Source organism: Palaemon carinicauda, chromosome 11, assembly GCF_036898095.1.
Source record: "Palaemon carinicauda isolate YSFRI2023 chromosome 11, ASM3689809v2, whole genome shotgun sequence".
NCBI lineage: Eukaryota > Metazoa > Arthropoda > Malacostraca > Decapoda > Palaemonidae > Palaemon > Palaemon carinicauda.
The window spans coordinates 125754925-125782605 of record NC_090735.1 but is presented as its reverse complement, the minus strand read 5'-3'; the positions used below and the strand labels follow the sequence as shown (position 1 = coordinate 125782605).

At 40.4% G+C, this 27681-nt stretch overlaps 1 protein-coding gene and 1 long non-coding RNA gene across 4 annotated transcripts in view; one reads left to right on the top strand and one right to left on the bottom strand.

Moving 5' to 3' along the window:
• Positions 1 to 9487, top strand: part of LOC137650186 (patched domain-containing protein 3-like) — a 204079-nt gene extending 194592 nt beyond the window's left edge. For all 3 annotated transcript variants that reach the window (XM_068383361.1, XM_068383360.1, XM_068383359.1), the window contains 6 exons: positions 9 to 143; positions 767 to 913; positions 5648 to 5814; positions 6202 to 6414; positions 6740 to 6952; positions 7239 to 9487. In XM_068383361.1, the coding sequence (XP_068239462.1) occupies positions 9 to 143; positions 767 to 913; positions 5648 to 5814; positions 6202 to 6414; positions 6740 to 6952; positions 7239 to 8423 (2060 nt within the window). In that variant the 3' untranslated portion in view covers positions 8424 to 9487. The remainder of the gene's footprint in view (positions 1 to 8; positions 144 to 766; positions 914 to 5647; positions 5815 to 6201; positions 6415 to 6739; positions 6953 to 7238) is intronic.
• LOC137650187 (uncharacterized) lies at positions 1 to 22183 on the bottom strand. Its single transcript, XR_011045940.1, has 4 exons — positions 20695 to 22183; positions 20343 to 20474; positions 19725 to 19822; positions 1 to 261 (listed from the first exon to the last, which is right to left on the bottom strand). It is a non-coding gene; the product is annotated as an uncharacterized lncRNA (long non-coding RNA).
• Between the last annotated feature and the right edge of the window lie 5498 nt (positions 22184 to 27681).

Sequence of the window (27681 nt, the reverse complement as noted above, 5' to 3'; positions counted from 1 at the left end):
TTTTCCAGGCATGGCAGTGGTAGTCACGTACTTATGGCACGTTACCTTCTTTGGAGGATGCATGGCACTCGCTGGTTACATGGAAAAGAATCAGAGGCATGGAGTGATCTGCACAATCAAAGTGAAGCCGTATTCCGAAGCGAGTAAGTAGACAAGCGCCTCTTTCTCAATGTTTGACACACAATCCTGTCTCTGCCTCAAACCACACCATATCCTGGGAGGCGCCGTTGCCAAGGCTATGCCTCGCCTGTGAACCTGAACCTAAACCTGTAGAGTCCGTTCGTTATTTGTGTTCAAGTGTAGTTAAAAAATGCAATGGATAGTAATGAGTTTATCAGTGTGTGATGGGCCAAGAGTAGGTTGTGACTCAAAGTAGAGATGAATGCAACAGTCATTTCCCTGAGGGCGAGATAAGTCCTTTGGTCCCCCAACGGTTGTTAAGAGAGCTGAAAAAGCTTTGCTATACGGGCGGCTCAGTTGCATTCATCTCGCCTTTGAGTCACAAGTGCAAATATATATATTAAACCTGTAAATAATTTTGTAGTTAGATTTCGTATGGTCTTGGTATGGCTCTGTTATCCTTGCTTTGAATGGTAATGAAAAGAGAATTTTCTAAACACTGTTACAATCTCTAAATTAGTTTTAAATCTCTTGAAATTTTTTAGAGGTTCATTTTATTAATGTATGTACTGTAATTCAAAGGTAGCAAACTTATGCCCCCTAATTAAAGAACTAAATAAACCACAACTTTGTTGTAATGTTTCAGAGGACGATGGTTGTTGCTACAACACTTTCTGCTCTGGCGGAATTAGCGAGACTGACCCCTGGAACCCTATGGACAATAAGGAACACCAGTTGATGGTCTTCTTCAGGGATTACGTTGCTCGACTGCTGAACATTCCTGCAATTAAAGGTAATCAACCCGATACTAGAGAGTTTAAGCTGTTATTGACATGTTTGAATGTAGTGTATACGGTACAGTAATTAAGTAGTGGGAATGTCCTCACAATTCTGATGTTAAAAAGTCCTTCTGCCCTAACATGTTGTTTGTATTGTTTCCCTTCTAACCTGTTATAAAGTGTCTGACCATTTTGACAGGTTAAGGATTTTTCCCATTCTGACACGTTTTATTATTGTTGTTATTACTAGCTAAGCTACAACCCTAGTTAGAAAAGCATGATGCTATAAGCCCAAGGGTTCCAATTGGGGAAAATACCCCAGTGAGGAAAAGAAACTAGGATATAAACCATGAGAAGTAATAAAAATAAAAATTAAAACATTATAAGATGATTAATATTAAATTAGATCTCTATATGAACTATAAAAACTTCATAAAAACAAGAAAAAAAAAGCCTGACAGTGTACCCTCAAGCAAGAGAACTCTAACCCAAGACAGTGGAAAACCTTGGTACAGAGGCAATGGCACTACCAATGACTAGAGAACAATGGTTTGATTTTGGAGTGTCCTGCTCCTAGAAGAGCTACTTACATAGTTAGTCTCTTCTACCCTTACCAAGAGGAAGGTAGCCACAGAGCAATTACATTGCAGTAGTTAACCCCTTGAGTGAAAAAGTATTGTTTGGTAATCTCAGTGTTGTCAGGTGTATGAGGACACAGGAGAACGTGAAAAGAATAGGCCTGACTATATCTGTGCATGTGTAGGAATAGAAAAAAAGCCCTAATCAGAGAGGGGGATCCAATGTAGTACTCCTTGGCCAGTTGAAGGATCCAGTAACTCTTTAGCGGTAGTATCTCAACGGGTGGCTGGTACCCTGGCCAACGTACTACCTCCTGTACATATCTGTCATGTCGAAAAGTGTCTTGCCATCCTGTCATGTCGAAAAGTGTCTTGCCATCCTGTCATGTCGAAAAGTGTCTTGCCATCCTGTCATGTCGAAAAGTGTCTTGCCATCCTGTCATGTCGAAAAGTGTCTTGCCATCCTGTCATGTCGAAAAGTGTCTTGCCATCCTGTCATGTCGAAAAGTGTCTTGCCATCCTGTCATGTCGAAAAGTGTCTTGCCATCCTGTCATGTCGAAAAGTGTCTTGCCATCCTGTCATGTCGAAAAGTGTCTTGCCATCCTGTCATGTCGAAAAGTGTCTTCCCATTCTGTCATGTTTGAAATAGAGGCTTGCTTATATTAAAAGGTCTCCATAATATGCCCCCTGTGGCCGCGGGGGCATATAAAAATTAGAATAGCGCCAACGTTATCCCTGCGTGTCGTAAGAGGCGACTAAAAGGGACGGGACGAGGGGGCTGGGAACCCCCTCTCCTGTAAAAAATTCCTGCGAGACATCGACAAGGAGATGGTGCTGGGGGGAGAGTGACTGCTCCCCGCACTCAAGTTTTGGGGTGTTTAAATGTGCGTGGATGTAGTACGATAGAGAGTAAAAGATGTGAGATTGGAAGTATGTTTAGAAGTAGAAGGATGGATGTATTGGCCTTGTGTGAGACAAAGATGAAAGGAAAGGGTGAAGTGATGTTTGGTGAAATGTCTGGTAGAGTGTCTGGGATTGAAAGGGGAAGAGCGAGAGAGGGTGTGGCGTTATTGCTGAGTGAATGGATGACAGGTAAAGTAGTGGAATGGAAGGAGATATCATCTAGGTTAATGTGGGTAAGGGTTAGGTTGGGTAGGGAATGTTGGGCGTTTGTCAGTGCGTATGGGCCAGGTAGTGAGAAAAGTGAAGAAGATCGGAATGAGTTCTGGAATGATTTAACTAGGTGTGTAGAAGGACTGGGTAGAAGGAATTATGTAGTTGTTATGGGTGACTTAAATGCTAGAGTGGGCGCTGGAGAGGTAGAAGGTGTCATTGGTAAGTATGGCGTACCAGGTGAAAATGAGAGTGGTGAGAGACTGGTAGACATGTGTGTTGAACAAGAGATGGTAATAGGTGCTAGCTTCTTTAAAAAGAAAGATAAGAATAAGTATACGTGGGTAAGAGTGGCAAATGGAAGAGTAGTAGAAAGGGCATTAATGGATTATGTGTTGGTAACTAAAAGAATGTTTGGAAGATTGAAAGACGTGCACGTGTTTAGGGGTATGGCTAACGGTATGTCTGATCATTTTTTGGTGGAAGGAAAATTAGTTGTAGCAAAAGAGTGGGGGAATAGAGTAGGTGGATGTAAAAGGGAGGTAGTGAGGATTGAAGAGCTAATAAAACCGGGGGTAAAAAGTAAATATCAGGAAAGGTTGAAAATGGCATATGATGAGGTGAGAGTAAGAGAAACTGGTAATTTAGAGGAGGAATGGAAGTTAGTAAAAGAAAATTTTGTTGGGATTGCAAGTGATGTATGTGGCAAGAAGGTTGTTGGAGGCAGCATGAGGAAGGGCAGTGAATGGTGGAATGAAGGAGTGAAGGTGAAAGTGGAAGAGAAAAAGAGGGCTTTTGAAGAATGGCTGCAGAGTAATAGTATAGAGAAGTATGAAAAATATAGAGAGAAAAAGGTGGAAGTAAAGCGCAAGGTACGTGAGGCAAAGAGGGCAGCTGACCTGAGGTGGGGTCAGGGATTGGGTCAGTCATATGAAGAGAATAAGAAGTTTTGGAAAGAAGTGAAGAGAGTAAGGAAGGCTGGCGCAAGAATTGAAGAGACAGTGAAAGATGGAAATGGAAGGTTGTTAAAAGGAGAGGAGGCAAGGAAAAGGTGGGCGGAATATTTTGAAAGTTTGCTGAATGTTGAGGATAATAGGGAGGCAGATATAATTGCTGTTCCAGGTGTTGAGGTGCCAGTGATGGGAGGTGAGAATGAGAGAGAGATAACAATAGAGGAAGTGAGGAGAGCACTAGATGAAACAAGAGTAGGAAAAGCATCTGGTATGGACGGTGTGAAAGCTGAGATGTTGAAGGAAGGGGGTGTGACTGTACTTGAATGGTTGGTGAGATTGTTTAATATGTGTTTTGTGTTGTCAATGGTACCAGTAGATTGGGTTTGTGCATGTATTGTACCACTCTATAAGGGTAAGGGAGATGTGCATGAGTGTTGTAATTCAAGAGGTATTAGTTTGTTGAGTGTAGTTGGAAAAGTGTATGGTAGAGTACTGATTAATAGGATTAAGGATAAAACAGAGAATGCAATCTTGGAAGTACAGGGTGGTTTTAGAAGAGGTAGGGGTTGTATGAATCAGATTTTTACAGTTAGGCAGATATGCGAGAAATATTTAGCAAAAGGTAAGGAGGTGTATGTTGCGTTTATGGATCTGGAGAAAGCATATGATAGAGTTGATAGGGAAGCAATGTGGGATGTGATGAGGTTATATGGAGTTGGTGGAAGGTTGTTGCAAGCAGTGAAAAGTTTATACAAAGGTAGTAAAGCATGTGTTAGAATAGGAAATGAAGTGAGTGATTGGTTTCCGGTGAGAGTGGGGCTGAGACAGGGATGTGTGATGTCGCCGTGGTTGTTTAACTTGTATGTTGATGGAGTGGTGAGAGAGGTGAATGCTCGAGTGCTTGGACGAGGATTAAAACTGGTAGGCGAGAATGACCATGAATGGGAGGTAAATCAGTTGTTGTTTGCGGATGATACTGTACTGGTAGCAGACACAGAAGAGAAGCTTGACCGACTAGTGACAGAATTTGGAAGGGTGTGTGAGAGAAGGAAGTTGAGAGTTAATGTGGGTAAGAGTAAGGTTATGAGATGTATGAGAAGGGAAGGTGGTGCAAGGTTGAATGTCATGTTGAATGGAGAGTTACTTGAGGAGGTGGATCAGTTTAAGTACTTGGGGTCTATTGTTGCAGCAAATGGTGGAGTGGAAGCAGATGTACATCAGAGAGTGAATGAAGGTTGCAAAGTGTTGGGGGCAGTTAAGGGAGTAGTAAAAAATAGAGGGTTGGGCATGAATGTAAAGAGAGTTCTATATGAGAAAGTGATTGTACCAACTGTGATGTATGGATCGGAGTCGTGGGGAATGAAAGTGATGGAGAGACAGAAATTGAATGTGTTTGAGATGAAGTGTCTGAGGAGTATGGCTGGTGTATCTCGAGTAGATAGGGTTAGGAACGAAGTGGTGAGGGAGAGAACGGGTGTAAGAAATGAGTTAGCGGCTAGAGTGGATATGAATGTGTTGAGGTGGTTTGGCCATGTCGAGAGAATGGAAAATGGTTGTCTGCTAAAGAAGGTGATGAATGCAAGAGTTGATGGGAGAAGTACAAGAGGAAGGCCAAGGTTTGGGTGGATGGATGGTGTGAAGAAAGCTCTGGGTGATAGGAGGATAGATGTGAGAGAGGCAAGAGAGCGTGCTAGAAATAGGAATGAATGGCGAGCGATTGTGACGCAGTTCCAGTAGGCCCTGCTGCTTCCTCCGGGGCCTTAGATGACCGCGGAGGTAGCAGCAGTAGGGGAGTCAGCATTATGAAGCTTCATCTGTGGTGGAAATGTGGGAGGTTGGGCTGTGGCACCCTAGCAGTACCAGCTGAACTCGGTTGGGTCCCTGATTAGGCTGAAGGAACATAGAGAGTAGAGGTCCCCTTTTTGTTTTGTTTCATTGTTGGTGTCGGCTACCCCCCAAAATTGGGGGAAGTGCCTTGGTATATAGATAGATAGATAATTAACATGGAAAAAAAAATTCAATTTGACATGTATTAAATAGTCAAATCATTGTCATTGTAAAAAAAAAAAAAATTGTCATTCTAACCAAGATTTTTTTCCCCAGCTCTTGTCGTGATGATCTTCCTGCTCTACTTGTTGGGAGCTTGCTGGGGCTGCACAATGGTCAAGGAAGGTCTGGAGCGAAGGAGACTTTCCAGATATGACTCCTATTCAGTGCGTTTCTACGATCTAGAGGACCAATATTTCCGTGACTATCCCTACAGGATACAGGTAAGAGAGAGCTGTCAGTGTGTTACCATTGTTTCACAAATTTCTTTTTTGTGTTACTATAATTACCATATATTTTTATTTGCTTGGGGTAAGGAGGAGAAATTGTGTGGAATACTCGTTCGTGTAGTGTGTCGAGTCAGAACTGCTTAAAGGGATGGCAACCATACAAGTAGCATAGTTTAAATGAGGGGGAAGTGTAACCAAATTTATGCTTTTATATAAAATGTCGAACTGTGTTGTCAGTTATTAAAATCCTGTATTTTATAGAAACATTAAAGTTAATACTTGTGGACTGAAAATAAATTATTCCATGTAAGTAGAATGCAGTCTAGTTTTTATGTATTACTATAAAACAGTAACTCAATGGACTTACTTTTTCCCCAACAGGTGGTTATAACTGGTGATTTGGATTACAGCAACACAACAACTCAGGACCAGCTGATAGAGCTTCACCAAAAGTTTGAGAATCTTAGTTACGTTGCTGGAGCTCTTTACACAGAATCATGGTTGCGAGCATGGCTTGGTTTCTTGGACAGAAACCAAGAGTATTTGGAACTTAATGTAACAGAAGAAGAAGACTTCATTTCTAATTTGAGAGAAGTAAGTCTGGAGATCTATCTTTTGATATATCCTTCCCAGAGCTTAGTTTTTTACATTAATCTAATTATTAAAAAAAATAGGCATGTGCAATAAGTTTGACAAAATTTGAAATTACTGTAAAGTTCCTAGTGAATCTAATATTCATACATTATTATTTTGACCTACTGTATTTGTTTAGGCTTGAATTACGCACACGTATTTTGTGGATTTTTAATGAAATATTCAAAGAGGTAGTATTTTTTATATACTATAGATAACACCTGCTCTTCTCTAAAAGTTAAAATCTCTAGGTAGTCATTACCGCTAAGTAATTTCCAACTTGCAGATATATTTGTCGGGCCCAGCTAATCCATACGCACAAGATGTGACCTTCAACGAAGATTTTACTCGCATCATCGCCTCGAGATTTATCATACAAACCTACAAGATATTGGATGCTAACGATGACAAAGACATGATGGAGACTTTGCGTAAAGTGGCAGAGGATTCCCCCTTCAATGTCACAGTTTTCAATCCGTTCTTCATATTCTTTGATCAAGTAAGTTTTGTGACAAAGCATCAGTATCTCATTTTACAGGCTTCACTTATTGGGAGACATAACCTGATTAAAAATTCCTTAAAACTTTTGTTAGAATTGTGCCAAAGGTGCAACATTTTTGTCCAAAATATTTTGTTAGAATTCATAAAGATGGTACTGTAGTTTTATTTTTTCAGTCAGGGTTATAATGAAGTATAATGTAAGTGTGCATTTTAAAGGTGCCAATTTAGTACATTAAAAATGGTTCATTGCCAAAACTGTAGGTAATTAATTTCTTCATTTCCAGTTTGTGTTGGTGAGGACAACCAGCATCCAGGCCATATCCTTAGCAGCAGGTGTTATGATGGTAATTTCACTCATATTTATCCCCAACCCTCTCTGTTCATTATGGGTCGCCTTCTCTATAGTGTCAATCGAAGTGGGCGTCGTTGGATACATGACCTTGTGGGATGTCAATCTAGATTCTATTTCTATGATCAATCTAATTATGTGCATTGGCTTTAGCGTGGATTTTTCTGCCCATATATCCTACGCATATTTGGCAGCCAAGGTGGACACACCAGATGAGCGTGTCCAGGAGTGCCTCTATGGCCTTGGTCTTCCTATTTTACAAGGAGGCCTTTCTACAATTTTGGGTATTACAGCACTCATCTTTGCGCCGTCTTATATCTTCCTTACGTTCTTCAAGACTGTATTCTTGGTTATATTTTTTGGAGCAGTGCATGGAATATTCCTCTTACCAGTCCTCCTATCTGTATTGGGACCGGGTTCCTGCTCCAACAAAGCCAAACAAGACTCCTTACCACCCACAGCAACAAGAGCTATAGGACCTCCATTCTATACCCAAGGAAAACCTCCCATCACCATGCAGCCAGATTCAAGCAGCCTGAAGATTCCAAGACCCCACAGTATAGCAGCTCACAATGGATCAGCTGTCTCTCCCATGACGCTTGCCTCTCTAGGGAATAAGGGGGCATTTTTAACCTCTGCAGCGTCTTCGACAGACAAATCAAAGAAAGGGGATGGGGCCAACTATGACAAAGACTTGGGTTTGGGGACCTCAGGGGAGGAATCTAGCGAATCCAGTCTTAGCAAGGGTGTTGCCAACCGTCGTGGTGGTCCGGACATAGTTAGTGGATGTGGAGGACGCCCTCCTATATTGGAAGTCTACAGCAACAATGGCTACATTAGTGACGATTTGGAGGTCGAGGAACGCAGATCACAAGAACGATGTCTAGATGGCTTGGGCAAATGGGAGGATGTCAGGCGGAGTTACCACTCTCCGAGCAAATCTTTGGATTCCAGTAGACCAAGCGCTTCTCTGAATAGAAGCTCATCGCACATGTCTCGGGGGCACCGCATCCACAGCAGCAGATCAAGGAGTGAGAGCCGGGAGGGGTCCGCAGCCTTCCCACGTTATGGACAGCGTTCCTCGTCGGGTCCACGGGGCCATTATCATGACAGACACTGACAAAAAGTTTTTGTCACTTAAAAGTGTGACCATGTGCCATGGCCAAGTGTACAGTGTACATAGTTGAGTATGAATGTTAGATTCAGCCATATATTACAGGGTGTTGCCCTCCCCCTCCTTTTTACCTCATTCCTTCCAGGGTTGCCTTTGACCCCACAGATGCTGAGTGCCATTCTATAATTATCCTATTACTACAAGGTATGCCAGAGTAACTTTTTAAGAGTTTACAAACTATTGAAATAGTATGTACCATCAAATATTTTAGAAGTTCACAGTTATTATACTTGTCAGTGATAGTATTAGTTTCTAAGATGCATTCTGAAAGTATTCTAAAGAAACTAGTATGGAATTCTGGCGACGTAATCTTACTCTCGTCAAAAGTTTGTGGGATTTTTCCATAGGGACCCATTTTTCACTTTTAATGTGGCTATTAAATTTGTGTGTGATTGTCAATCTTGACTAATTTTAAAAAAACCTATGTTTCAAGAAGAAAAACTGTATATATTTAGATTGTAAAGATATATTTTACCATACAGTAAAGACTTGAAAGTGCTTCCTAAACCAGTCAAAACTTGTGCAAATGTTTTGAGTACTGGAGAGGTACATAGTTTTACTACTATACTTAAAGGTTCGAGTAAGATTTTATGATGTCTGAGATTATGATTAATGAAATTTCTCTTGCAGGTACTTTGTGCCTTTACAGTTAATTTAGGTAAACACAGATGTCCTATGTATTTATTTTCTGTTTGGGACGTCTTATATATTTTATGTTGTGCGTAATTTAAAAACAAGTGTTACAACACTTTTTAAGCAAGAGAAAAAATTCTCTATACTTTCCACCTTTGAATGTATTGGAATTTTTTAATTTCAAACTTTTTAATATTATACTGTGGATACTCAGTCTACACTGAACTAGTAAATAAATGTTTATCGTAGGCTGATTTTATACATTTTATTGAACGTTGAGGAAATCTAAATTATTGTTTATATTCAGTATTATTAAGCTCATTTTAAGTTTTACAAATTTGTAATTAAAATTAACTAATATACTAAGAATTTTTGAATTTTGTTTTATTTTTTTACCATTCTTAATAAGTTTGTATTAAGTAAATACAATCTTGAATGATATACAGTACATAAATCATGTACTTTATACTACTGAATTTAAATTAAAATACAGTAGTAAGTCTTGGAGTAGGTCCAGTACTGCCATGGATTTCACTTTTTATTATAAATTGAAAATTGCAAATTTAAAATTGCAAATTTGAAAAGAAACCAGTTCTTCTTTAGAAGTTTAAAATTTGGTTGAATGTTTGGTAGTTACCGTACCAGGAATACTTTTTAACTTGGAAAACATTGAACACTCTTTATCAGGTAAGCTATTTTTCTCTTCCAAAATATGTAAAAGTATCTGTAATGGAAAATTTTTGTTTAAAAATAACTCCTTATTGTCACCCTGCACATGGTGTCTTAAAATCACATTGTTAGTAATTTGTATTTTTCCTAACATACTTACCGAGAAACACTTTCTTAGGAGTTACCTGGAACCTCTCTCAAACGACCGGAGTTTTGTGTTGTTTTACCCTACTCCCATTTTCTGTAATGGTAGGCCTAGCGGAAAGATACCTCGTCCCCTACTCTGGGTAGGGGAAGAAGAAGGAACTCTACCAGAACCCTCTCCGGTCGAAGTCGCAGGAGAAGAAACTCTAGCCTTCCTGGGAGAACGCTTCGAGGACTTCTTTTTCTTGGTCCCGTACTTGACCCATTGGACCTCACTCCAGGCAGAACATTCCGGACACGTGTCCGAAGGAGAGCACACTTTACCCCTACACGAGGAACAAAGGGAGTGCGGATCTACATCGGGCTTCGATAAGAAAGCCCCACACGATTTCCCGGCCCTAGGCCCAGGACAACGGCGAGTATGCTCCATCGCACACAAACACAATACCGCTAGACACAGGCACGAAGCGGAAAAAGAATGAGAACACTAATAAGCACAAGCGAAAGCACAAAGGAATTAAAAAGCCAAAGCACAAAGTTAAAGCACTAAGCACGAGGGAGAGCACAACGGACCATGCGGTAACCACGTGGCCATGAGACACAAAGGGTCGCACTGAGATCAGAGGAGCGTCGAGATGATATCACGACGCGACCAGAGAACTTACTGGAGATCACGACCCAAGCGCACATGTGGCCTACCTCGGGTTTGCCCTCAGGGCACGTATCCTTCCTTCCGCTAGGCCTACCATTGCAGAAAATGGGAGTAGGGTAAACTACACAAAACTCTGGTCGTTTGAGAGGAGATTCCAGGTAAATCCTACGAAAGTGTTTCGAGGTAAGTCTCTGTGTTGGAACAAATTGATTTTAAAGTTTCTTTATTGTGCGTGGAAGAGGACTTGACAAATTTTGCTATTCCTGTGACAGAGATTATCTGGGTAACTTTACAGGACTTATAACTCCACTGCTAAAGTATTTTTCTAATTAGGACTTTTTAAAAATGGTTATAAACCTTTATTAGCTATAAATCAATTTTCCTTCCATAATTAGCTGCAACACTACAATGTTAGGCAATTATGGTAGTAGCTATATCAATATATGAATGTTTCCAGGATGGACTAATCATATATGTGCACAATATGCACATGTACTTGCACAAGTGTATGCGCATATAGGTGCACAATATGCACGTATGTGCATATATATATGCAAACAATGTGTGCACATATATGCGCACAATGTGTGCGCATATCTCTTAACGCATCATTCAGCTGTGCTCTTAGCATTGGGTCTGTCACTATTGCGAACTGGAGAGAGTTCAGAACTCTTCCCTGTTAGAGTCTTGGAATCCTGACTGATGAGTCTCTTGACTGACCCTGCGATCTCCTTTTACATCCCCAAGTGAAAGAGTTGGTGTGACCACAGGTTTCAATGGTTTTTCAACCATTGAAGCCTTTGAGCTGGAGAGAATCGAGACTTTTTGAAGCTTATCTTGCATCCCTGATGTTCCGGGAACCGGATCACTTCACTACAGGTGCTGCCCACCCCAGCCTTTCGTCCAGGTACATTGTTGCCTGAACCATTTCTAGGCTTGGTTTTTGCGTGACTGTGTCTGCTAATCCTGTGAAGATACTTAGGACTGTGTCTAGTCCGACAAGTATCTTTCCTAGGATCTACGTTATCCTCTGTAACTTGAATCCTAGGTAGGAGGGGAGGGGGTGACTGACTGGAAGTTCCCAATAGACATCTTTCAGGTCTGACAAGACTGCGAACACCCATTTTTGAAACAGGGTCCTTATGTTCAGCAGGATTAACATTCTGAACTTGCTGTTTTGTTTGAACTTGAGTGGCGACAAGTCCAGAATGACTTTGAGTTTTCTTGAGTCCTTCTCGTGAACACCAAACAGCCTTCCCTGGAATTCGATGGACTATACTTACCTTACCACCTGTATGTTCTAGAGCTCTTAAGGTATACTCTTCCAGGAGGGTTTTGGAGTGTAGGAAGAGTTGAGGAAATGATGGTGGAGGCATGTCTATCTCCTATCTTAGTCCCATGTTGATTAGGCCTTGGACCCAGGATCAAAGGTCCAGCGATCCTGAAGGAATCTCCCTCCTTCGTCTTATCAGTAGGTTTACATATTCGACCGCTTGCCTGTGGCACCGCGGTCACTGCACTGTGGGATGTTGTTGAACAGCCCGAGGGATATTTCCAGACTTTTCCGTCTTCCTTTTAGGTTGGGGACCCAAAACCGTGGAAGACTTTCTCTTTGAAGAGATGCCCTACTTTTGGAGAAGTCCTATGTTCTCCGTGGTGGCCTTTTTAATCACTTTTATAACTACAGTACCTCGTTTGGAAAGAGGTCTCTACCCCAGATGTTGGAAGATATCAGCTTCCTGGTTTTGTGTTTCACTGTTGGGACAGCAAACACAAACTCCCTACAGGCTCTCCTAGCCTTCATAAAGGCATAAAGGTCTTTTACTAAGGTGGCCATATGCATTTTGGCCAAGACCATGAGCATGTCTGGGGTACTTTGGTGGGTTGAACACAACTCTATGCAGTTTTGTAGAGATAGGGAGGCTCCAAGTCTCTTGTTCGTTATACAAAAGAAACTCGGATAGTTTAGGGAGATTCTCGATAAACTGTCGACTGGCGACATCAGCGTCTAGTCTTCCTACTGAAAAGGTCAAGTGGACTTCCTTCCAATCCTTCTCCTGCCTGGGAAAGGCTAGTGACAGAGGCTTGCACTCCTCGAGTGCAGGACATGGTCTACCTGCCTCCACTGCCTTGGCAACAGATTTAAATGCCTTCCACGTAAAGGGGAATGATATTGAAGCAGGAGCAAGAAAGGAAGGGTGTCTGTTACCTAGTGTGAATACTTTCGACACCGAGTAACCTGCCTTTCTCAGGCTACTTGACAAGATAGCCTGTGCCTTATCATGGTCGAGAATCATCACCTTCTTCAATTCCGTTTCTTTTCTTGACATTGGTTCATGTCTCAGTCGAATGAAACAATTAGGGAAAGCGTCAAAACTGGATTTTGTCCAAAGGAACAGCACCCATCTCTTCAGAGATGTAGAGTTTGCCGTTTAAAATGGCATAAGCTCCGCAAACCTCCAGAGATTGGTTTTGGAGCATGTAGGAAGGTCTTGGTCTCTGGGTAGTTTGTATGACCCTTGGGGAGCGACAAGTGGAGCTTCACAGAGCTCTATCTTGCATTTGGCTTCCTCCTTTTCGTCTTGTTTGCGAAAGTTTTCTATTAGATCTTTCATTTGGGCCCATAATTGGTCTCTTCCATCTAATAGAGGGGTAGGGGGTGAAGATGTCGATGTTAATGGCTCTAGAGCCCGGCACAGACGGAAACAATTCCGACACGACATTATCCCCCTCTTCCAGTGGGGGCTTCCTGCCCTCCATCCCAAAGGCTATCTGGCTGCCGGGAGGTGAGAATCTTGCCTGGGGCACCACTATTTCCTTACTTTCTTTCGGGAATAGTAGGTTACGCATCCTATCATTAGGTAGGTATGGTCCCGGAGAGATTTTCTGGAAGCCTCTCACCCAGTTGCGTACTGTAGTTTGTTACGAGCTGCATCCCTAGACTCTATCGACTTGGGATTCTCGAAACCCTCGGACATTAAGGTCCAACATACATTGCAAACTTGCGGGTTCCAATAATGTAGGAATTCGGAAATAATATTGCAGGGGGCATGAAACCTGCATGTATTATGACCATAAAAACACTTACTCTTGATATTGCAAAAGACCGCAACACATGTCATCTGGGGTTCCTCCTGTACAGAAAAGAAAGCAGAATGAGTATACAATTGATTATCTCACTGATAAGCAATATGTAAAAGTCATCTTTTAACTAAAATAGCTTAGGATAGTAAGCTAGAAAGGGATAGTGGGAGATGCATACTTGTGCATCCCCTGCAAGCAAATGCTGTTACCTCCCCTCAGTATTAACTATAAGGAGATTCCCCTATCAAGGGAACTCCAACGAAAGGGTTCTAATCCCTAGGGGTAGAGAAGTGTGCAAATCACTGCCCCTTTTTATTCTTAACACTGTGGGGTAAGGATGACTGATTTCTAATCAGAGAATTGAAGGAATTCTATTCTTTCAATATAGGAACGGTCCCAGCAGAAGCCCGCACAAGGGTACCCAAGATATATTAGAAACTAACTACTGTATAATCATACTATAGTTTTCTGTTTGCAGTATATACTATATTGAAAATTACTGACTACTGTATAATTATATATAATGTAGTTCAGCCAGTGTGCTGCCGTTGTGGCAAGCGTCTGACGTGCCGTCAGATGCGGCATGACGCCGACTGGACTAGGAAATATAAAAGACATATATTTGCGTATCCTACCCAGCTCATTTGCTGTGACCTCCCTTACAATATTAAATCAGTGTTTCCTGAACAGGGAGACTCAAGGATAAGGGTTCTACCCTTTTAGGGTTAGAAGTGTAATACCACCAGCCCTTTAGAATATTTAATATTATAGGGTAATATGAAAACTGATTTCTAATCAGAATATTTTAGAAATTCTATTCTTTCAATATAGGACTGGTCTCAGAAAACACCCGGGCAAGGATACCCAAGACATATTGGAAAATAACTACTGTACTAGTATAATATATACAATAGTTTTTCTATCTGCAGTATATCCTATACTGCAAATATACTGACTACCTGTATAAACATATACTGTAATTCGGCCGGCATATAGCCGGCATAGCTAGTCCCTGCCGACACAGCCAGCATGCTAGCTAAAAGAGAGAGAGACAGCATGGAGTGAAGGCTGCCTTACTACTGTGTACTGTATGTATACAGTAATTAAGGATGTAAAAGTCTAATTTACTGCCTTTCTCCAGAAAGAAGGTTCAAATGGAAGGGGAGAATGTAACATTCAGGCTTCCATCCAGCCACAAGTACCAACGCCGGCAAGGTCCATCCGGCACGTAGCCGGCAGGGTAGTCTCCGGCAGCACTAGTACAGTCAGCGTACTGCCGGCTGAGTCAGCACCTATCTGTGCTGGTCTCAGGCTAAAACCCCGGCAACAGAACTTGTGGCCAGCAGTCCAAGGGAGGACTGGAGAACCTTGGTGACAGAAGGGACTTCCCACCCACAGCCATCATGGCTGCCGGCAGCCGCCGGTAGCCGTCATGGCTGCCGACAGATGACATGGCTACCAGCAGCCATCATAGCCGCCGACAGTTTGTAAAACACATAGCCGCTGCCAGTTGTCATGGCTACCGGCAGCTGGCATAGCCACAGGCAGCCGGAAAATAGCTGCAGAAAAGGAGTCTGGCCAGCCCCCGCAACCCACCGGCAATGGTGAGGTTACAGGACGACGGCTCAAAGAAAGACAATGGCTCGGCCATTATAAAAGAACAGAGGGGGAGGGAAAAGGGTCCTGTATGAGGTGTGGAAGGAGCCGGCAAGGTTGCCGGACCTACACACCCTTAAGAAACTCTGTTTCAGTATCGGCGTCATCCTAGGCGGCAGGAGAATCTTCTATTCTCCAACCTAGGGTCTGCCAATACAGTTAAGGGGATGACAGCAGTGCTGCCTCCTCTCAACAAGGGAGAAACAGACCAGTGCCAGCGCCATCCTAGGCCTCGGAAGAATAACTACTCTTCAGCCTAGCGTCTGCTAGCACAGGACTAGTCTACTAGGCCACAGGAAGAAGGTGGTGGCATCATACAACCACATCAGGTGTGGCCTAGGGAGGGTTAGCCTCCTATGTCGGCAGCCTATCCGGCAGGGGAATGACTATTCACCCTGCCGGCCGACTGTCGGCACAAGACTAAATACTCTGAGGTTCTGACCAAATCCCAAAACCTGCCATCTGCGGTTAAGCACAAGACAGAAAACCCTAGGCTAGTCATGCCTGAATGAAAACTCGAGGCACGACTCACTAGGGTTGTAGCCTAAGGCTACACTCAGAGGGAAAAGAGATTACCCTTAAATCTCTACTAGAGACGAGTATCGGTTATATAATAATTCTAGGAGATATCAATCTCCGATGAATTGATAAACCAATACACGAGGGTAACCGGGGAAATGTCGAAAGTAAACCATGTCGCCTAGGTTAGGTTACCTAGGCAAGACGAGAACTTGGTTACCTAAATCACCGAAACTCTGACATATACGATCGACATAGAAAAAGAAAAATTATGCATATAAATATCTTTACAAGTATAAGTTGCCTAAATAGCTTTCATAATTGAATTATTAATGCTATTTTAACCGGGAATGTCGTTCTACTAAATAAATAACACATGCCTAACGAACGACAGCGCCCATGGCACCTCCGGTAACAGGCCTAGCTCCTAATCACAATAAATTAGTCTAATTTCAATGTGAAACAGGAGCTAAATTACACACATTGTAAAGAATCAATACTCAACTTTCCAGAGGCGAAAGAAGCTGGAGATTGCATAATAGTCCTTGAAAAGCAATCGAAAATGTCAGATCAACAGGGAACACCACCGTGCGAAATCGCTACAGAATTAGGAATGTCCGCCATCTTGGATATGGCGCTGTTATGATACTCAATAGTAGTATGGGAACTAGGGTAACCTTGATACGGCTCCCCTTCTAATTCTGCCACTTTCCCCCTCGAAGCGTAAACGCTATTCAGGGTGCAGATTGCTATGTGGCGTGTCAAGAATACGTCCCCTGATATTATGCGATATCCATGAGAGAAATCTAAGGATATTCGCGCCAAGAGTTAGAATTCTGGAGACCTAAAGGTAAATTCTCTGGGAATATCACTGTAGTCAAATATCCCTTAGGAAGCTACTCTTAGGAACCTTCCATCAGGACGACATGGCTTGGGCCCAAAAATAATAATAGCCCTTGCCATGTCTCGTTATTAGAATATTGCTACACGATATAGGTAAACTCCGAGATATTGTTCTAGTAGTATTTGTACTAAATGAATCAATTGGGGTAAAGGGTTCCAATGGGTAAACATAAGTAGACACAGGGAATAAGTTCCCAATACTTGTGCCGCCTCCCCACATATTGTACAGTAGGCTTATTGGAAAGTGAAAACAGTCACCCTAGGACAACTGAAAACACTATCCAACTCCCATAGGGACCTTCAAGACTGCATGTAAAGATAGACAGCCTCACCAAACCAGTAAGGTTAGGTGATAGAAGGAGATGGTGCATAAGTGAAAATTTATCAGGCATGGCTGCCAGCTAGGGTAGTGAGCTAGCCTAAGTCAATGCTGATAAAAAAAACACAAGAAACACCAAAAAAGGGGGTGGGATTCCCATAATCATACCACACTGTAAAAGAATAATGTAAAACATATTCCTACAATAATATGATTAAATAACTAAATAGCGCTTTGGTAAGTGTAATGACCACATGCCGGCCACAGAACAAAAAAACCATGTAAATCTAAAAATAAACAGTGGAGATGCAAAATTCTCCAAAACACATACAGTAAAGGAGCGTACTCAACTTAAGACGATGAGGAAGAAGCTGAAGCATCCATGACTGAAAATTGCTCAAAAAGATAAGAAAAACGGGCAGAAACTCTCCAAGCGATCGTCAAAGATGACACTGTGAAAGGGAAATGGTTCAACAGGAAACGTGTTAGTTGTAGCACACTGAGATCGGGAGTTATAATGGCTCACTTGCCGACGTATCCTACCCTCTACCTTATCCTTCAAGACAAGGTCAACCCTATTCAGGAAAGGATAACCATGGCTTGTTATTAACAAGTCCCTGATTTATATGCGATATCCCTCGGGATATTCGCTCCGGAGAATAAAATTCCATTGATACCTCTAAGGTGAAATTTCTCTGATATATCACAAGCAAAAATATCCCAAGCAGAATCTGCCAATGAGGAACTTCCATCAGAACGACATGGCTATCTCACCCAAATATAGATTTTTCCTATGTCTAAATCCGCTCTGTATTAAATGAATCAATTGCCCGTTTCTACGTTGTTAGCCCATTATTATTATTATCACCTGCTAAGCCACAATCCTAGTTGGAAAAGCAGGATGCTACTAGCCCAGGAGCTCCAACAGCAAAAATAGCCCAGTAAGGAAGGAAACAAGGAAATAAGAGAATTAATTAATCAACAATTCAAATATTTCAAGAACAGTAACAACCCTAAAATAAATATTTCATATATAAACAATAAATACTGTCACAAAATAAGAGGAAGAGAAATACGATAGAGTAGTGTGATTGAGTGTACCCTCAAGCAAGAGAACTCTAACCCAAGACAGTGGAAGACCATGGTACAGAGGCTATACCACTACCCAAGACTAGAAATTATTGGTTTGATTTTGGAGCATTCTTCTCCTAGAAGAGCTGCTTGCCATAGCTAAAAAGTCTCTTGTACCCTTACCAGGAGGAAAGTAGCCACTGAACCATTGCAACGCAGTAACCCCTTGGGTGAAGAAGAATTGTTTGGTAATCTCGGTGTTATCAGGTGCATAAGGACAGAGAATATTTAAAGAATATGCCAGACTATTTGGTGTATGTGTAGGCAAAAGAAACATGAATCGTAACCACAGAAGGATCCAATAGTACTGTACTGTCTGACCAGTTAAAGGACCCAATAACTCTCTAGTGGTAGTATCTCAACGGGTGGCTGGTGCCCTGGCCAACCTACTACCATGTCATGCATTATGCTAAAGAGTACAAAGAATCAAATATTCAGTTGTTATTATGGTACAGTATTAGCAGCATTCTAGTTTACCTAACCTATGCAGGACCTAATGTAGCCTAGCCTTGTTTACTATTTGTCTTTAAGGTTTAAGGCCACCACACCCAAGACATTTCTCTTCGGCCTCAGTTCACCCAGGAAGAAAGACTGTCTAAATGGAGCAGTTGAGCGGATAGAATATCTGTTGCCTTAAGAGTTGTAAATTGTCTCAAGCCTTCATTATCAAATATGCCTAGATCACTGGAAAACATTGGCAAGATTGATGACAGTCATGTCTGCTGCTTCCTTCAACAAGAAGTTGCAAATGTATTGCTCTCGAAGTTTTGGAGCAGGAGCATTTCATGAGTGGTTCAACATTTATGTGTTGCCTCCTTTTGTCATGATTATTTTCCTCATTAATGAACTCAGAATTACAGCCAATGGAATAATGCCTTTCTAGCCACACAGGGAGCTCTTCCTAGACCTGTTGCCTCTCCTTTTCATGAAGAGAAATCTAACAGGGTTCCTTCTGCTTCCCCTACCCAGAGTAGGGGACGAGGTAAGTCAGTTAAGGGGAAGAAACAGGTAACTCCTAAGAAAGTAGTTCGAGGTAAGTCCCTGTGTTGGAACAAATAAGTACTGTATTGTATTACAGTATGAACACATTTCAGCAAGTGTACAGCACTGTATATATACACTATGTACATAAGACTGCGCTACTGTACACACAACACCAGCCATTGCCACACTTATAAATTAATGTACTATGACAACTAAACACTATTGTTCCTATCTGATATAATACTCGCTGATACTGTGGTGCATATTATTGTAATATGTACAGTACTATCACTACACTACAGCTTAATTACCTAAGGTAACATCATGTGTTCGCTGTTTTCGGTAGGTCAACCCGCACCCTTCCATTAAGTCACTGCACTCTAGTAAACAGTACATATTGTACAGTAGCATCTACATATACAGTACTGTACAGAATTAGTTAAAACAATACAGTACTCTACATTACTATAATACTGTATTATAAACTATGTATTAGAGCAATAAAAAATACAAAAAATTAAGTGAACACACATTATATAAAAATACCACTAACCATTTTCCTACGAAGTTCTATGCAGTGTCATGTCGTGAAGAATGATGCAATTCTGGATGTGTCGTGTCTTGCGTACAGCAGGGAACCACACACGGCCACTTATATACAGTATATACACAAATGTGGAATAAAATATATTCATCAGTGAAATTATTTGGAAAAAACAAAAGTACAGTACATACTGATTGTGTATGTTCAGTATGTACAGTACTGTACTCATGTAAAAATATAAAAGTATGGTAAGTAATGATCATGTATGTACAGTAAGTACCGTACTTATTTCTGGGCGAGGGACCTGTGTCGCTCCGTGAAATGCTCCTCTAGCACCATTTCTAAGGCATAATTATTGCTGAAAATACCAGAGAAAAAGAGATGCATGGAATGCCAGGAATAAACCTAGCTCGCTCACTCATTGAGTGTCGGTATACCAAACTGGGGCGTGATTGAACCCCGACCATAGATCCCTCACCAATTAGACCTCTCCTTCATCAACATACCCCCATCTCTACCCCTACATCTTCCCACCCCCCATCTTCATTCCTCTTCAGCACTTGCGTTAGAACATTATGTATTTATAAAACAAATATATTGTAGTACTGTAACAGTACATGTACTTACCAAAATAATTTCCGCCATAAGGCACAGTTGGTAAGGTGGATGGAGGATAAGCCGTGCGGTTACAAATGGATAACGTGAACAATGAAGGGTTGTAACTGCACGGCATGACATGTCTATTCGGACGAGTCGTCACTGTTGTAAAGAAAAATTATATTTAAAATGGATTAGTACAGGATACATACATTAATAAAAATAAGCAGTGCAAGTAATTTTAAAACTAATACTGTATTTGTATGCTTTAAAAGTTACTAAAGTAGTGTAAATTACAATAAATTCAAAGTTAGCTTTATAAATCTTGTACTGTACAGTAACAACTGTAGAAATGGAAAATGTACAAAGAAATATATCTTACCACTCTGCAAGGAGGAGGAAGATCATCTACACCATCATCATCACTGAGCTCCACCATGATTTCTGGAAGAGTGGTTTCATGGTCACGAGATTCTGGTATTGGAGGAGGCCGTAGTGATGGCCGAGGCTCAGGGTCAGGCTCGGCGGGTGGCGACTGTTTCTCTGGATAGGAGTAGTACATCATTATGGGCAGCTGCTTCGCCAACTTCATCTTGTCCAAGATGCTCTTGTAGCCAACGAAGTCTTATACATTGAACACATGAACTTTACCGTAAAGCATGTACCAAGGAATGATCCATTCTGTACGACCTTTGCTTCAACTCTTCCACCAACTGTGACCTCTCTGCCACCTTCTAGAGCGTGATGCCTTTCTCCTTGTCAGGTTCATCAATCTCCTCCTCTTCCTCACTTGCCGAACAGACTATTTCTGCCAGGTCCTCGTTGGTCAGCTCCTGGTCATGGGCTTCCAGCAACTCCCAAGAGGCAGTCCTCAGATACTTTAGGGAAGCCTTCAGATTTGACTGCCCTTGCCAAAGTCACGTTCTTCTTGACAGACAGTCTAAAAGCTGCTTCAGGACTGAAGCCACCAAAGCTCCTAAAGCACCCTGGTTATGCACATTTCCAGCAGGTATTCAAGATCTCAGGCTCGACGTCATGAGAGGAATCCTCGACATTAGAAAGACAGTCTGCAATCGTGAACTTCTTCCAGTAGTCCATCAAGGTCAAGGTCATTGTCAGTGGGTTCTTGGAGTCCCATCATCCCTTGTCAGCTGTAGTGGGACGTGAATTTCTCAAGACACCCTGGATGAGGGCAGTGGTGCTCAGAGGAAAGAACATCACTTTTTATTATTATTATTAAATCCTAAGATACAACCCTAGTTGGAAAAGCAGGATACTATAAGCCCAGGGGCCCCAACAGGGAAAATAGCCCAGTGAGGAAAAGAAATAAGGAAAAATAAAATATTTCCAGAACAGTAACAACACCAAAACAAATATTTCCTATTTAAACTATAAAAACTTTAACAAAACAAGAGCAAGAGAAACTAGAGAGAAAAGTGTGCCCGAGTGTACCCTCAAGCAAGAGAACTCTAACCCAAGGCAGTGTAAGACCATGGTACAGAGGCTATGGCACTACCCAAGAATAAAGAACAATGGTTTGATTTTGGAGTGTCCTCCTGCTAGCAGAGATGCTTACCATAGCTAAAGAGTCTCATCTACCCTTACCAAGAGGAAAGTAGCCACTGAACAATTACAGTGCAGTAGTTGACCCCTTGGGTGAAGAAGAATTGTTTGGTAATAACAAGTGTTGTCAGGTGTATGAGGTCAGAGGAGAATCTGTAAAGAATAGGCCAGACTATTCGGTGTCTGTGTAGGCAAAACGAAAGAACCGTAACCAGAGAGAAGGGTCCTATGTAGTATTGTCTGGCCAGTCAAAGGACCCCATAACTCTCTAGCGGTAGTATCTCAACGGGCGGCTGGTGCCCAGGCCAACCTACTACCTACCTACCCGTTAACCCTGGATAGGTACGGTCCTCGGACACCCCTTTAAGGGTATACTCGGACGCGAAAGACCCCGACGCCAAAAAAAATTCTTGAAAAATCAGTTTTTGCAGTAACCTCCTTTTTTCTTTTGCCAAAAAAAACTTCAATGAATGCTTAAAACAACTGTAAAGATAAATACTACTCATCTGCAGAAAAACTATTTATTATAAATATTTTAAAAAATTAAGTAGAAAAAAAAAAGACCTGACATAAAAATTCATAAAAAAAAAAAAGTTTATACATATATACACAAATCCTTTTAGGAATTGATTCTTGAATGTTTAGGACACATCTTGATGTATTTTGGATGAAGTCAGACCCATGGAGGTGAAGATCTGAAATGAGAAAAAAAGGGTAACTTTTTTTGGCCAAAAAAAATTGTCCAAATTTCATGAATTTTTTTGGGTACCCAAATGAAATAGGAAGTGGCTAATTTTTTTAGGGAATAAACATATGTTATCCTAAAATAGAAATATGTAAAAAAATCTTCATTATTTTGTAAATTACATTTATATCAGGGGCCATATCTAAAGGTAATTTTTTGAGTACTTGGAAATTTCGTAAAAAAATACATATATTTAATATATAATATGATATTTATGCAGGTAAAAATATACCAAAATATCACAAATTCTATAGGGAACAAGAATATATATAGATAGGGCAGCTTACGCTTCGGATATGTCCACAAAATGGCCGCCAACCACACTGACTCAGACTCCCTAATCTACCACTTGAAATGTAGGAAGGGTATGTCAATTTCAAGGTGTTATTTACTAATCTAATTATTATTGGATATGCATAAAAATTGTATGGTGGGTTGCTGGATAATTGTCGATTATTTTACGACGATAAAATTAAAATTCTGACCCAAAACATTTTTTTTGAAGGGAAATAAAATCGAAAAAAAAAATGTAAAACAATATTTTAGCTAAAAAAATTTGATGATATTCAATCAAAAAAAAAAATAAACAAAATTTTCCGACAAATAAACATCTAGAGGAATCATTACTCTGTGATAGTTCCTTAGTACGTAGTAATTTTGAAAGAATTGGGAAAAAACGAAAAAATGGCAATCACCGGAAAATCGAACACATACCTATATATACGCCATATCTGGCTAAAAAAAAGATAGGCATGGGTAGCCAGATCATCTAGAAACACTTTCCAACACTATAAAAATATAAGTTTTGCGACACTACTTGCCAATTCCTTACGGTAACATGACTAAGCAAAAAAATGCAAAACAAATAAAAAGGGGCACTCGTGGAAAAATGGCCTTTCTAATATACGGCATTTCAGAAGAAAAAAAATTCAGCCACGTGCTAGGCAAACCATCAAGGCATATTTTCCGACAAATAAACATATAAATGAAATATTACTCTGTGATAGTTCCTTAGTACGTAGTAATTTTGAAAGAAATGGGAAAAAACGAAAAAATGGCAATCACAGGAAAATCGAACACATACTTATATATACGCCATATCTGGCTAAAAAAAAATAGGCATGGGTAGCCAGATCATCTAGAAACACTTTCCAACACTATAAAAATATAAGTTTTGCGACACTACTTGCCAATTCCTTACGGTAACATGACTAAGCAAAAAAATGCAAAACAAATAAAAAGGGGCACTCGCGGAAAAATGCCCAACATTCTAATATACGGCATCTCAGATAAAAAAAAAGACATGCACGTGTTAGCCCAACCATCAAGGCACACTTTCTAACACATAAACATGAAAAAAAAATCAATAATATACGGCAATTCCTTACTACGTAGTAAATTTTTACAAATATTGAAAAAAAAACAGAAATTGGCAACCGCAGTTAAATACCCAATATACCAATAACTACGTCGTATCTGACAAAAACAAAATCACGCATGGGTAGCCAGATCATCTAGACACACTTTCCAACATTAAAAAAGCAAAAGTTTTACGACACTATTTCGCAATATCTTACGGAAAAATGACTTGGCAAAAAAATTAAAAAAAATTAAAAAGGGACACTCGCGGTAAAATGCCCGACATTCTAATATACGACATCTCAGATAAAAAAAAAGACATGCACGTGTTAGCCCAACCATCAAGGCACACTTTCTAACACATAAACATGAAAAAAAAATGAATAATATACGGCAATTCCTTACTACGTAGTAATTTTTACAAATATTGAAAAAAAAACAGAAATTGGTAACCGCAGTTAAATACCCAATATACCAATAACTACGTCGTATCTGACAAAAACAAAGTCATGCATGGGTAGCCAGATCATCTAGACACACTTTCCAACACTAAACAAGCAAAAGTTTTACCACACTATTTGGCAATATCTTACGGAAATATGACTTGGCAAAAAAATGAAAAAAAATGAAAAAGGGGCACTCGCGGTAAAATGGTCCTCGTGGTGATGAACGACATTTTAACTAAAAAAAAAATCATGCACATGGTAGCCAAACATTCCAACAAGAATTTCCACAACTGATAACCTATACAAGTTGCACCATTCTACGACAATTTCATAATACGTAATAACTTTGATAATTATGCAAACTACCTCAGAAGGGTAAACTCGGACGCGAACGACCCCGACGCGTCTCAGAAATCGGGGAAGGAGTACAGCTACAGCAATGCACATCTGGACACTACTAGAGCGTGTAGGGGAGACACCTCCTGCAGGTCGATCACCCACAAATTCAGTCACAGGGGTGAGTCACGTGAGAAAAACCTGTTTTTTTTTTACGCTAGGGGTCGCAAACGACCCACCGTACCTATCCAGGGTTAAGGATCATCATCCCAACAGAGGATACATGTCCGGGAGCGTTGTCAGGGGCAAGGGGGACCTTGAACTCCATGCCCTACTCTCCAGGTACTGTAGTCCTTCACCTCCAACAAGAAGCATTACTGGAACCAGCTCAAGAAAAGCTCCTTCGTCGTCCATGCCTTCTTGTGCATCCAGTAGACCGGCAGCAAATTCATGTTGCAACACTGAAGTGTAGGGGCCCTTGCCAACTTAAAAATAAAGGTGGATTTAATAAAGTGGCCGGCGGCATTACCACAAAAAATTACGTAGACGAACTAAGAAAGTTTATGTGTGGGGGTGGGCACAGAAAGACCTGAGACAGACGCAAGTGGAAGAACATGTCTGAGACCTTTGTTTTACAGGGGACTAGTAATGGCTGCTGCTGATGATAAAGTTTATAATGAAATCTCTTTGGTTTTAACCATTAGATAGTGATTCTTTTAGGACTTTCATGGTCAAAACTTTATTTTCCCTTTAGCTTCAGGTATTAGTGAATTGTAGTCTCTTGGTTCAAGTAGTTTTTATCATCATTATTATTACTACTAACCAAAATACTGCTATAGTAATAAAAGCAGGAGGCTACAAGCCCAAGGGCTTCAACAGGGAAAACAGCTTAGTACGGAAAAAAATAAATTACAGTATATGTGAGAAATAAAAAATTATGAAATATTTCAAGATCAGTAATAACATTAAAAGAGATATCATATATAAACTGTGAAAAGAGACCTACTGTATATCAATTTGTTCAACATGAAAGAATTTGCAACAAGTTTGAACTTCTGAAGTTTAATAACTTAACAGCCAGAATAAGCAGACCATTCCACACTCAGATCTCAGCTGGAATAAAATATCTAGAATACTGTGTAGTATTGAGCCGTATGCTGGATTCCTAATAAGCCAATTTTTAGTGCAATTGAAGAAGAAACAGACAATGTGTTTCTCCAAAGTAGATTTGCAGTCAAGATTCACACCTAGAATAAGTTTTATACATTTAAGAGGCTATCAATGCATAGATCTGGAGGTTGAGGACCCACTGTCCTCGACCTACTTTCAATCACACAGTTCTTTGAGTTTTGTAGAGTTAATCTCCATCCCCTATTATTTGCACTATGCACTAATTTCAACTAGATTTCTATTATGGGATTCAGAAATCATAGGTTTACATTCGGTTGATTGAATTGATAGAGAGAGTAGCGTCATCTGTATATACAAATAGCTTGTTTTCTAGGCCAAACCTCATATGCATATACAGTATATAGTACAGTAATATGGAAAGTAATGGTAGAACACTACCCTGAAGGACACCTGATACTACATTCCTATAGTCACGATCGTGCCAATCACAATTACTCTTTGCAGTCTATAACTAATAATGATGTTAAGAAAGCCACCTTCTACCAACTGTTTAAGGTTGAACACAATGTCTTCATGATGAACACAAGGCCAGCGCTAATATCCAGGTCAATCATATAAACATCTTAACTATAATCAATGGATTTTTTAATAACATTGGAAATTGTAAGCAGGGCATCACGTTCCCAGGCCTTTATGAAAGCCAAACTGCATACTAGGGAACAAATGATCATCTACAGCATATCCATCTAGACATTCAAATCTTTAGTTGATAAGGAAGTTATGGAAATTCGGCTGTAATCAACAGAAGTAATGCCATCAAACATTCTTTACTATCTGCTTTCATGTAATCTAGAGCCGCTAAAAATGATAACGCCGGCAAGAATTTGCACATTACAGAAAGTTCTATAAACCAAGTGACAGAAAATTCTCTGCACCCAGTCCAGTTAAGACTAACCGTTGCACTTCAAGACAACTGGTGTTATGGGAGGTTCTTTAATTCTTCTTTGTAATAGTAATGACCAATCTACTGAGCCTTCATTAAGAATACATAAGGTCTTAACACAAAGTCAGCTAGATGAGACATTTATTTTTATAATGTTAGAACTGATATGTGGCATATCTACTTTGTATCTACGGATCTTTATTTTATAAAAAAGCATCTTAGAAAAAAGTTCTTAATGTGGCACAGTGGTGGTCCCGTTCCTTATTTGCATATCACCATTTGAAAGGCGTTGAATATGCTTTTGAAGAATGTTCTTTGCACTTAGATTAGCTGCAAGGGATATTTCAGTGATTAACCTTAATTTTAATATTTATAGGCCACAAGGGTTTTAAAGGAAATTAAATTTTCCTAATATGGTTTTGAAAAGCACAGTGTTCCTTGATTGGGTTAGTTTTACTAAACTTTACATCTGCAGTTCAATGAGATTTTCTTTTAGACATTATTTCGTTATGTCTTTCCCTCTGTACAGTAAATTCAATTTCCACATACAATTATGCACAGAAACTTGTGTTCCAGATATTCATATGGACTATTCATGGTAGGATTTGATTTTCTATATGCAGTACTTATTTAATCTTAAGGTTTTTCATTACCACTAGTCCCCCTTTCCAGGGTAATTTGCATATGAATTTCTGGTATTCATTGAATTAAATCTTTATAATTAAATCACAAATTTTAAGCAATTTGTATTTTTCCTAACAGTACTTACCTCGAACTACTTTCTCAGAGTAACTGGGATTTTCCTCCCAACCGACCAGAATTTTGTGTAGTTTACCCTATTCCCGT